The sequence below is a fragment of the Megalopta genalis genome, chromosome 5, assembly GCF_051020955.1.
Source record: "Megalopta genalis isolate 19385.01 chromosome 5, iyMegGena1_principal, whole genome shotgun sequence".
In the NCBI taxonomy this organism is placed as follows: Eukaryota; Metazoa; Arthropoda; class Insecta; order Hymenoptera; family Halictidae; genus Megalopta; species Megalopta genalis.
Genome location: NC_135017.1, coordinates 23,696,481 through 23,709,179, shown reverse-complemented (window position 1 = coordinate 23,709,179; position 12,699 = coordinate 23,696,481). Strand labels below are relative to the sequence as shown.

Below are 12,699 nucleotides of genomic sequence, written 5' to 3'. Positions count from 1 at the left end.
TCTTAATATTTTCGCATAGGTAAATTACATTTTAAGATATAAGTATACATTTTCAAAAATGTCACTTACGCCACTGTGACGTTACTCTACTCGTTTGTACCGTTAAGAAGCGAAAGCTTTTAGGGCTTAGTTAGAAAGTCTCCTATCTTGATCATATATAGTCGTGCCTCCCCCCCCCCCCTCCTAGTTCTTCGTAAGAACAGATTGGGTTCGAAACAATCGAATAAGAAATTGTGTACATTGTGTGCCAGAAACTTTTGGACAACAGTGTATGCCACAGGCAGCATGGGGAACCCCGACACGGCGCGCCGATAATTCTTGCCGCTGAATCCTTCTGTCAGCCGGTTACAGGCGGCAAGAATCATCCGTCGCGCACGTGGATCCATTTATGGATGAGTACGGGCATGCAGATCGTCGCTCACTCGTACATTCGATACAGAAAGTAATGCCTCCGGGGTTATATAGTCGGGTTTTGTCGTGACGCCATAACTAGAGATACGATGGAGTACATAGGATGCAAACCCATAAACCCCCACCTTACCTGGCAGGGTATTCTCGAGGCTGCTTCGGATGTGCTCCACGTTTACCTAGGACCGAAACGACCGTACCACCTACGGCAGCAACACCTTTGCGGACGGAAGTGACGTATAGGGACGGCGGCACGGCCGTGGACGTCGACGCCAGCGCCAATAAAGAGGGCTCGGCCGGCCGGCCGACTTTCGATTATGTCATAGACTACATATTTCATCGGTGCTACTGTTCCGTTTCCGGCGCGTTTCCTACCCGCGAAATCGCGCGCGCCGATCCCCGATAGTCGTCGTCGCCGTATTCGCCCAGTGCTTTGTTTTTCTGTTTAGAGGACAGACGGGAGTTCGGGATCAGTGCGTCTACCTTTGGGACCCTCGGGAGGCTCTCGGCCGGGCTGTGTAATCGTTTCATTTTAGAAGTAAACCACCCCATCTCGATGCGAGCGGTACGGGCCAAACATATCCATGGACTCACGTGGCTTGTGTATGTACAGAACTTCAGTAACTTAACTTGTTTAATTGTTTTTCACGATTTAATAGTATGATCGAAGAGTACTAAAGAACACGGTTGTCCATTGGATAGTTACTACTGCATAATCATTTTGAGATTAGAGTGTAGCCGTTAGGGGTAGTCTGAATGCGCTTGTTCAAGGTCAGATCTCGATTCTATTCCTTTTCTTCGCCGTCAGAGCTCAAGTCTGTAACGATAATTATCAATTAGACAGTTTTCGATTGTGAACCAAAACTTGGAGATTAGCTATTTGATAATTATGCAGTAGGAAATAATTGTTACAGTTACTCAGATGCTATCTGTCGGCCATATTTGTAACAAACAAGACCGAACTGGACCCCAATAATTCAAGTTACCATGACGTCGTGATATAAGTCTAAGAAAATAATAGACAAAGACGTGAAGATTATTCTTCCTAGACCAGACAGTTATTCTTACTTTCGGTCATGACTAGATTGCGGATTTTTATGCAAAATAAAAATTGTCTTCAATAAATGCAAGGGGTAGAAACTACATAGACATTTATTTCTTTTCTTAATCTTTCTAATGAGTTTACAGTAGTACAATAATATTTTCAAATTGCACAAATGTTTTTGGCAATTTGCGCATGATCTATACACTTTTGCCATAAGCGTATAAAATCCGCGGTCTAGTTACGTTCAATTTGTCTCCGTTATCGTTACCATAGCCCAAGACAGCATTAAAAGTATTTTCAAGAGAACGAATCCCTCGAACAAGAGCAAACAGATTTCCGGTAGCTGCATCTGTAATTTCCAAACGCGATTTGAGAAGCAGCTGACACGTCGCGATTACAACTCCCAAACGAGTCCCAAGCTCTATCGGTCCCAAACGGTTCCGGCTAGTTGCGGGAACGTCCGCATAGAGAGGTAGGGCGCGCGCGCCAAAACTAGACGCGCAATCAAACCGTGATTCGCTTCTTCGCGTTATATCGGGGATCCGCGGCAGTTCTTTGGCATTCCTCGCGTTCATGTATGCGGGGGAACGGAGGAGGAGGAGGAGTAACTCCGCGGGGATTAACTGTGACCAGTTGGAGGCACGACACGCGGCCGGGTCGACCGTCAGTTTCACGAAATTTCACCCGACGGAGCCGCGTGTGCGGGTTCTCGACGTGTGCTCGTCCGTCGCCGGGTAGAGAAAAGAGTTCGTCGCGACCGGGCATCTCTATCTCGTGTGTGTCGCAGTCGCATTCGCGAGTGAACGTGCGCGCGTTTGCGCATGCGTGCCCCTGCGACGCCTTCCCCGGTGATTCCCCTTCGACGAGTGCCAGCACGCGTGTTCCACGACCACGTGACCCGGCCTAATCGGCCCCGGCTTGAATGATGTACGACGCTCTCATCGGAACTTTCTGCAAACTCGTTCGCACAGGTCAGTAACCACCAGTATCCTCTGCTTATCATCGATCCGCTTCGCACCCTGGCCAAACCCTTTGTCGCCGGATATCGACGGGACTCGTTTCCCGATGTCTGGCGCGGTTTAACGTTCCTTCTTTCAGCACTTTAGCTACTGGCGAATGCAGGGTGTTGCAGGACCCTCGATAGTTAATGGGAGAACGTCATCGATAAGGCCTAACTTAATAGTCGGAAGTTTGTTATTATATTTACTAATTCATCTATCAGGACCCAGCTCCATGCATTGTTGATTAAAAAGCAATGATTAAAGGCGCAATATTTGTATTTATGAATCAACAAGTAGGGTAATGAAAATTAGTGCTAACTTAACACCTAGCAACTGTATAACTCGTTTACGATATCTATGAACATTTTTAGTCACGAGAACAGAGAATTTTTGTATATTTTTGGATGAACTGCATTCGCCAGTCGCTGCAGGATCTTTCGCTACGCATTTTATAAGTAGATTAAGTCTCGCACTATGGTGGACGGATGCGTCTCGCCCGATAATTCCTGTAAAATAAGGACTACGATGTCGAGCCGATAAACGGTTAATAGCCATTGGGAAATAGTTTATCTCGAACTGGCCAATTAGGCGGGGAAAGGTAAATGATCGGTAACACGTTTCAGTGGTTTCTTTATCGATACAACAAACTATACAGTGTCTCGCGAGCGTATTTCAAGAAATCGTCGCGTTAGCATGCATAATTAACAATCACGGCTGGCTAACCGGGCAATTCGCGCGTTTTATACGGATCCGAACGCAAAAAGCGACCATTAAGCCCGCGCGCAATTAACGCGCAACTGTGCACATTTTATCTCGGATCAAGAGGAAGTCACCAATTAGAGAAATAAATATCTGTTTTCGCCTGGCGCGACATTAAAACGCGAATTAGCATAAACGTGTCCGCGCGGCGACGGCTCGTGATAACATGAATACATATTATGCGAGATGCGTTCGCGCCGCGACCGGTCACGTGGCACCGTATTTTGAGTCACTCTTTTGTCCGGACGGTGGCCATTTTCGCAACAGTGTTGCGAGTCCGCGCCGCGAATAGCCGAACAGGACGCGATCGTTGTCGTTCGTTGGCCTCGATCAACTATCGAGGAGAGAAGGTCCCATCAGTTGTCAGTCGTTTCGTAAACGCAGCCCGGGGATGAGGCTGTGCGTGCGTGCACGCGTGGCGTCTCGCTTCTCATCTCGCCTCCCGTATCGTCTCCTCTCTTCGTCTCTTCTCTCGTCGCGTGGACGGCCGTAGCTTAAACGACCCGACATTCTCCTGAACAGCTGGGAATCGCGTAAGTAGTTAGGATAAACTCCTGCGGATGGCGCGGCGAGATACCCGATCAAGGCCTCCCTTTACGACCCCGCGTAAATCTTTTGTCCCCCCATTGAAATATCGCCCCGTAACCGCGATTAATTCCCGCGACACCATTGTCGATCAATAACGGACGATCGACCGATCGATCGTTCGATCGATCGATCGATGGGTCAACGCAACGATCAATGATCAGCTCCTCGCCGCGGAGCACCCGCTCCGCCGGAATCGCCGGCGATTTTATCGGCGTCGTAAACTTTGATCTAATAACAATCATTTCGCTCTGCTACTATGTCCGCCGACTTTTTACCATGTTATCGCGCCACGCCGCCGCGCAGGTGCACGGTTCAACGCAATTTATTCTTATCCAGTTAGCCTTATTGCGGCTGCTTTTGTTGTTCGCCTTTCCTCTTTGGCATCGCTGTTTATTGCTGCGACGATTCAATCCGGCTGTAACAAATGTATTTCTCGAGTCGTACGATCGTCGATCTGCAAGAGATAAGATCTGGCGAGAAATTCTTCTCCCAGCAATTTTATATCGATTACTTACTGCGAGTTGGACGATGCTCTCTCAGTTTCGTGGGAAACCAGTTTTGTAGGAATTTTGACGTTTGTCTCGATTATTCCGCCGATCTCTTGACTCGATCGCAGCCATTTGTACTCGTTGTGTTCGAACTAAAAGACAAGCGCAATCATGGAATCGACTGAAAACAGAGAAACAAGGGGCAGAATAGCTGATCGCAGCTGAATAAAGGAAGGCGTCCGCACTTTTACCGTAATATTCATAAGCCGCGTGGCTATTACGTTTTACGATTGCCACGTGTTTAAATCTGATTTATCATTGTCCACGCACGGGTAATTACGGTCCCCCGCTGATCGTTTGATTTATCGCGATAGTACAATTAACCGCGTATCCCCCGAGATTTATGCGCGAGAGTGTCATACGCGGCGCGTACAGCCAACGTTGTAGCAGCTGACATTCAGGACCAGTCGTCGCGTAAAATAAAGTCGGACTCTGTGTTCATCTTCTTCCTCCTCGTCCTCCTCCTCCTGCCCGGTCATCTCGACGTTTTTCGCGCGCTGCTTTTCTTTTTCACGAGGCTCGCACGACCGCGAGGCCAAACGAGCTTTCATTTCGCGAGTCTCCGTTTCTTTTTTTTCCCCTTTTTTTATTCTGACGACGGCCGGATTCCTCTAGGAGGCTGTCTCTCGTTATGGAGCCAGCAATTTGTAGAGGAGCGGAAAAAAGGGAATAGAAGCGCGGCACGATGCTGCCGCGATTTCATTATCCAGCCGCGTGGCGCGGGCCGCGTCTATTTCACAATTAAACCGCGGCCTAATTTATCGGCGGATCTCGGTTCGGCGGGCCGCTTTTACTCGGGCAGGTGCAAAGAATAAACCGGCGAGATATCGGCTTTACGACACTTCGGTGATTGCGACCGTATAATTTACAAACGCCACGGTTCGAGCCGCTACCGGCTTCGCGATGAAGTTATCGGATTCGATTTTTCGAGGAAAGAAACCCCCGTTGGCTGGAGATCGTTATCGAACGGAAGCTCGATCGCGCTTCGCCGACGTGAGGGAAATTGGAGATCGCGTCCTTCCTGCTGTCACTTCCATCGCTTTTTCTTCTCCTTGGGATTCTTGCTGCATTGTGGATGCACCTTCGCCGAGCTAAAAATAAACGTGAATGGCGGCTTCAGGCAACTTCGTTCGAACCCGGGAATTAGGTATTAACGGTCGGAGAGCTTCCGATTGGCCTCCGTCGACTTGCAGAACATGCTTTTTGAATCGTAGGATCCTTAAATTAAATTTTCATTCTACGGAAAAATTGTGAAGTTTGCAAAGAGGTGTGTGCAATATATGGATTTTGGAGCGTCAACGTGAAAATATGAGAGACGAAATTATTATATTCTTGATCCTCATTAACGTTTGGAGATTTTGAAAACAATCTTTGAAGCAGACCATGTATACTCTTTGTTACATTATCTAATAATATAGATTTTTATAAAATCTCAAAAGGAAGGCTTGTTCGCTGATGATTACGAGGGTGCAACAACTCGAATCCCATGTTTCAGTCCACTTTTCTCACATCGCGATTAATATTTTGAGCTATCAACATTATCGAATTCGAACTTCATCTAGCTGTTGCAGTCTCTTTGAAAATATACTGCACATGTTTGATTCTCATCGAACTTCGTTTAAATACAACACTTTCATAAAATATATAATTGAATAAAGAACATCAAAGTACATATATATAAACCAGTTAATTATTTTTCGACGCGATGAACTCGTCAAAAACAGCTAACTGATTAAATTCAAACAAGAATGCATCGGATCTCGATGCAAGACAGTGAAACAGTCACACGAAACAGAACCACCAAGACACCATAAATTTCGAAGTCACCAGGCCGGAAAAAAGGGTCGATTGCTCACCGCACACCAAAAATCAGATAAGCTCGTTCTAATCGTGAACATCGTCTCGCGATAAAACAGCTAGAACGAAAGGAGCAGCGTAGGACTGATGCAGGTCTTCTGCCATCTTGTCGTTGCTCGTTTCACCTAACAATCCAGCGTCACGCGAACCTTTCGTTGTCACCCCTTGAAGACGTAGCAGATAGAGATCTACCCGAGGCGTGTCATCTCTAGCGTATTCGCTGAGCCAGCATATCTCCCGTGGTATGCGAGTTTTGATAGCCAAGACGATTTTAGCCGGTACAATATCCCCGACGCATAATCCAGCTAGAACGTTCTGTACGAAATACTGGCTGTCCCATCAACCGGCGCAACGCATTGCTTGCACAAAAGACGATTCCCTGGGAGTGGCCCTGCAAATGATAGTCTTTAGAATAGGAAAGGAAAATAGAATGGCTTGCATTGCTTTGGAACCGATGTAAAATTCATGCTGCTATACACGTTAGTTCGTCGCGAAGGGTTACAAATAGACGAGTTTGACTTTACTAGGCAAAGGGTTTGATAAAACCCTTCTGCGGCAATTGAGGGGATTAAAATCATAGCGCTGCATGTGAAACATATCTTCGAAAACGTTGACTTCGTACGTGTCTGCAATATTTTATTTATTGAAAGCCTACTAAGAGACTTTTCGATGATTGAACTGTCTCAGAAAAGATCAATAATTTTTTTCTAAATAATTAATCCGAAAGAACTTGTTACATAATACTAATTCGAATAATTTCATAAATTTTAGATGAGATTATTGTAGCTTTTTACCAATTTGTTAAACTCTGGATTGTTGACTCTTTATTATAAAAGAATGATTAGAAAGCTGTCAGTAGATGGTATTAAAATATAATCTGTACCTGCCGAAATGTTAAAAAGACGAGTGGAATAAATTGTAAAGTTAGTATAACTTAAATTAACTCCAAATTGTCTTAACAATAAATTCGATCAATAAAGAATACACATGTTAGTGAGTAATAACACTCCTTGTTTCTCAGGATGAGGAAAATGTTACTATGATTCTAATCTACACAATCGTATCGATGCATTAGAAAGATCCTAGAATCTAGGAGGATGAAATGAAGCTAAAAAGTAAATTCAATCTTCAAGGGTGAATTCTTATCGGCAAAGAGTTTGCAATAAGATTGCAGTTTGCACAACTCTGACGTTTCCATGTGGCAAAAATGCTGCAGAAGCTATAAGGATTAAATCAAAAGTCTTCCTTCTTGAACAAACGGCAAATAAAACTTTCGTCTGCAATGCTTGGAACTCGCAAAAGTCCTGCAACATAGTAGAAGCAACTAAGACCAAATTGTATCGGAGGTTCTTCTTCAGGGTGCTTGACCTCTGCGACCTTTTATCATCCAAGGATCGCTAAAATTTCTGTCCGTAACACTTTCACCTGTAAATATTTTCCAATACTGTCGAAGCTGCTGGGATAAAATGAAGCCGAAGCTGGTCGTTCTTCAGCAAACACTCGGCTCATGAATTCTTATCGCGGCAACTGTCTAAGGTGCCTTATCACCGGCCAAGAGTTGCGCAACACGGAGCCTGTCGAAGCTGACAAAGCCAGCCAGTACACGTCGAGAGCATATTACAAGACCGTAGCATTTGGTCGGGCATGAATAAAGTCGAGGGAGCCGCAGCGTTGCCGCAGTGGCCGTCACTTCAGCTCTCCGTTCCGGCATGGTCGGTTGCGGGCTTCTCATCTGGCGCACTTCTACGTATACATACAGCTATATAGCAGCCGGGTCTTCTCATTCGCCGTGGTCCGAACTCGCTCGTCACGCGTCCACCATTTGATCTTTCGGCTGGCGGCGCGGCGTTGGCTGGCTGGCTGGCAGGCAGTCGAGGTCTCTTTTATTGCGAGACCGAGCTGGCCGGAGCGAGAAATTACATCGGCGTGGATGTAACGCGTCGGCCGCCGATATATTAACGTGGCCGCGATAGCGGGGTTACGCGTCCGCGGAAACTTTATCGCGCCGCTAATTAATCCCGCGGGCGGGCCGCCGCACCGGCGACATTATTTATCGGCGGGGTGCAGCGCCCGGAACGATCGAGCCTGGAATAAATCGGCTTGATTGAAGTCGTCGATTCTGCGCCCCGATTCGCCGCATTCCGGTGCTTATGTCGACCCGATTAGTAGATGCGAGATAATAAACTGAAAATGCAGCCGGGCCCGTTTTCCTTAATTACGGAATCGCCGCCGGGCGGGCTTGCTAATTGGGCCACCGAGTTTCCCGGTCAACGCGATAAATCCCGATTAACAAGCGTCCAGGGTTTATAGAGCACCCACTTCCGGTCGACGGTTAATAACTTACCCGGCAGACTCCGCGGCAGACTGTCCCGTGGATATTGATGGATTGACGAGGTTCCGAAGATTAGTTAGCTCCCTGATCGACGTCGTACTTGGTCCTCGATCGTTTAGATGGCTCGCGAGCACCTCGGTCCACGTTCTCACGGAGGTTCTGCTAACTGCACGTTTGTCCGCCCACGCAGGCATCCTGCTCCCCACTTTTTCTTCTGGGCACAGGATGAGCCCGTTTTTTGCCGGCCCTCCCTTAAGGTCACCTTCCTCCAATTGGAAGTCTCACCTCTGGGATCACTGGGACCACGAATTTTTTTGGTAGTGCCAGCCCGGGCTACCTGCAGAGAGGGGTTGGGGGCGGATTTTACAAGATTTCATCGTTCGATAGAAAAATCGTGGCCTTCGATTATACTTACTGGTTAGTTGTTGGCTCGTTGCTTGCCTTTTGGAAATGTTCTGGTTTGTTTTGGAGATTTTCATGATCTTCTGCCTCGTTGTTCTCTTTTTATCATTTCGTACAATTGCTTTTTACTTTAATCTTGTGTGATCTGTGAACAGATTTGTTATGATTGAAATGGATGAAGATTGAGTGTTGCGTTGAGTGTAGATAAGTGTTTTAATACCAATCGAACCTGAAATGTGAATGAATAACAATTACAGTGGGCTATGCTACGACGAACTACTTTATTAAATTGACACATATGTCTATTGTATAAAATTTAAGTATATTTATAATAATTTAAACTTAAATAGATTTAATTATATTTAAATATAATGAATTAAATTTATGGTATAAATAACCTTGACATGCTCTTTTATTTTTCATTCCATATTAATAATATTTTGTGTGAAATCATTGCATTCATTAATAACTATACCGTATATTTGGTAATAATATTCGGTAAAAATCAATATCAGTCAATGTATAACGAATAGATGCTATAACGAACGAGGTTCTAGAACAAATTAGTTCGTTATAGGTGATCTCACAAACGATTATACTACTCAAGAATTAACTTAAAATCATTCTTTGCTCTGCAAAATTCGAAGCAGCGACCTACATTTAATTATTCCTACATAATTTATTATTCATTTATTATTCCTACATAATTTATTATTATTTAATATTCCATAAATAATTCCTACCTACATTTAAAAAAGAAATTATACGCTGCTGCTGAAAAGACCGAGACAGAAGATTTACTCGTTTTCCATAATGGCGTAACCGCCACTGGGACAAGAAAAGAGCAGGGACCACGATGGAAAGCGTATCGACGCGCATTGAAACTGCTTTTTGTTACGCTCACGGTTCAATGAACGAAGGTTATAAACGGACGCGATGCTTTCTGGAGCATCCCAAGGTTTATTAACTGGAAAAGGACATGGAAATTTCTAATCGGCATACTTAATCTTCCTTCTTGCTACGAGATGGCGTGCAAAAAGGCGCACCGGTGCGAAGATCTAGAACACACCGTGCGCGACAAGAAGTTAATCAAGGATGAATAAGGCCTGCGTTTTATGCTCCGTTTAATAAACTCGTCGATAGGCACGGAACTTCTTTTTGATTTTATTAGAGGGGACACTGAAGCAGAGAATCTACATCTCAACTTGCACGGCGACTGTAAAGGTTACAACTCGGTTTCATAAACGTTCTTCGATAAGCTTGCTCGATTCGCAAGAAAGCATAAATAACTCCTCTGGGCATCATGTTTCACCACCTTCGTACTTCTGTTCGCTGCATTTTTCTCTGTTTCAAGTATCATTATGCAACTTCTCTGCTTGTTATGTATCTATTTCTCGAAACAGCGCACTAATTGCACGAGGAAATAAATCCTGCAAGAAAAATGAAAAAGAAGTGACCGAAAATTATTCTGTCTCTGTAATTTCTTGATGCAAGAATCTCACAATAGAACCAAATCAATTTTATTCAGATTAATCAGTTGGCTGTTGCAATCTCTTCGAGAAATGTATAAGTGACTGTAATTGTATTGTATGTGTTTGAATTTCTTCATATTCTGTTTAAATACGACACTTTTATAAAACATATAATTTAAAAAAGAATATCAAAGTGTACATTCCTCTTAATCAGTCAGTTTTTAACATTAGGTTTACAGAACCCATAAAAATCATGTCTAATTTTTTTTTAACATTTATGAGTTATTTATAATAACGCTATTTATAATATTAATAACGCTCGTTCAAAATCAGAGTAAATGTCTCACTGTTACTTTTATAAACTAAAGTAAAACAGCTGCTTTTACTGCTCCATAAATCTAGTGTCAACGAGCAAATACGCCATGAAAAAATGGTAAAATTTTGTGTCACTTGTCAAAATCAGTTAACTGGTTAAATGCCCAAACGAAGAATTTAGAACTTCCTAAATCGCGATTTCCGTTCACTTTACCGTATCCTGACACAGCATCGTGGCTGCAGTCGACTTCGAAGCTAACTGGCAAGGAATTCCTCCAGGAACGGTAGAAAAATGGCTAACAGTAATCTGGGGTAACTAGGTAAAGGCTTAGCCGACGGTCGGCCAAGGGGATACGCGAAAAAGTTGGCACGAAAAAAAATTCCTTAGGTTCTCGACGATCCTTGTGAGAGAAGATCCCGGTCCGTAGTAGAGGGGAAAACGCAACCCCTTTTTTATACCTTGCCAAACCATTTAACGTCGAAGGGTACCGTTGGTCTTCTCGGACGATACCGCTAGATTGCTTTCCTGTTCGAAACGAGATCACGGTCGTCTTTCGTGAAACTAACCTGCCAGAACGATCGGGTTTCACGTTTCCTCGTAAAACACGGCGAATTATTATGAAAAAATCGTGCGCCGCGCAATCGATCCCCCGCTGATCGCGGAATCACCGATCACCGGGGTAGATCGTGCTCTTATCTCTCGGCCGGGCTGCTCGACCGAGTTTTATGGCGATATCGTTGACAAGGATTAAACTTTCCACCAGTTTTCCAGCTTCGTTTAGTTTTCAGTTTCGAATCAATAATTCGAATGACCCTCGCGTGACCGTAATCTGTCGGCGATCCTTCGAGTCCGCCGATCAAACAATTGATTAGCACTTTTTCGTCCTTAATTTCTCGTTTCTTCCTTGCTGGTGCCCCTTCCATTTGTTCCGATCTTATTTTTTGCGACTTTAATGATCTCATACTGTGTTATTCCTTAGTATTTTCTCCATTTTTCACTCTTTAATTGCATTGATCATTCATTTTATCTTTCACTGTTCTGTTTTTTTTTTGGTGTATCGTTTGTTCGACATATTGTCATATCATTGTAACGCAGGGACGTACTTCCGTTGATCAAATAAATAAATTTTATTATAATCGTTGAGATTATACGCGTTCGTTTACCTCGATTACTCCAATTAGAACGCAACTATCGATGACCAGCGACAGCTTATAATTCGTTGCTGGTTCGTGTAAATTGCTTCGAAATTCCTATTGATTTTCCCTATTAAAAGTGCTCAAACTCTTCTACATTCTTCAATAGATTGACGGTACACAGATATTGCGACAAATGAAGCCAGGAATTATTCGTGGCGCAACGAATAAATCTGTCGCTTGGCTAAACAGATGGTTCTCCGAGATTCGTTGCCAGACATCGCGTTAATATTTCATTCGCTCTGCCAGGAACAGTATTTACTGCAGACTTTATACACTCGATGTGAAAATAAGTATGAATGAATTATGAAACAGCAAAGCCTCGGTGGAACTTATCTGCGAGAATCATACAAAACAATTCATTCGAATTATAAAGAGTAGAAATATGTTTCTATCGGACGTCCTGCACGAATGCTTGTTGTATTAGCGCCTGAACCGCGATTTCAAGGGAGGAAGGAAACAGCGTAATCTCGAGAAACGAGATTGCGACTGTAGCGTTCGCATAACGGGGCGCGCCATCGCGCAAGGATAGTTGGTCTATTAATAAGGGAAGTTAGCCGGAGGCTGGCGTTGCTCTCGCGCGATTTGCATTGTATTTTTAATGATTTTGTGATACAGGGCTCTAAGGTCCGTAATAAAGACGCATTATTATAATAGCCAGCCGGTTTCTGGTTGGAGGGGGCGTATCCGCATCCTTTCCGCAAAAAATCGTTCGGCCGCGCCACCGTATTTTTCTGCATTCGCAAATGGCTCTTCCGTTTCTTCGCGGCCTACATAT

General features: G+C 44.3%; 1 protein-coding gene across 9 annotated transcripts in view; it reads left to right on the top strand.

Annotated features, from left to right (window-relative positions):
• LOC143259440 (uncharacterized) overlaps window positions 1–12,699 on the top strand; it is a 475,413-nt gene that overhangs the window by 14,838 nt on the left and 447,876 nt on the right. For 3 of the 9 annotated variants that reach the window (XM_076521694.1, XM_076521699.1, XM_076521693.1), the window contains exon 2: window positions 858–1,011. The exons of 3 other annotated variants lie outside the window; for them this stretch is intronic. In XM_076521694.1, the coding sequence (XP_076377809.1) occupies window positions 965–1,011 (47 nt within the window). In that variant the 5' untranslated portion in view covers window positions 858–964. 3 more of the 9 variants (XM_076521692.1, XM_076521698.1, XM_076521691.1) reach the window with 3 other exon arrangements.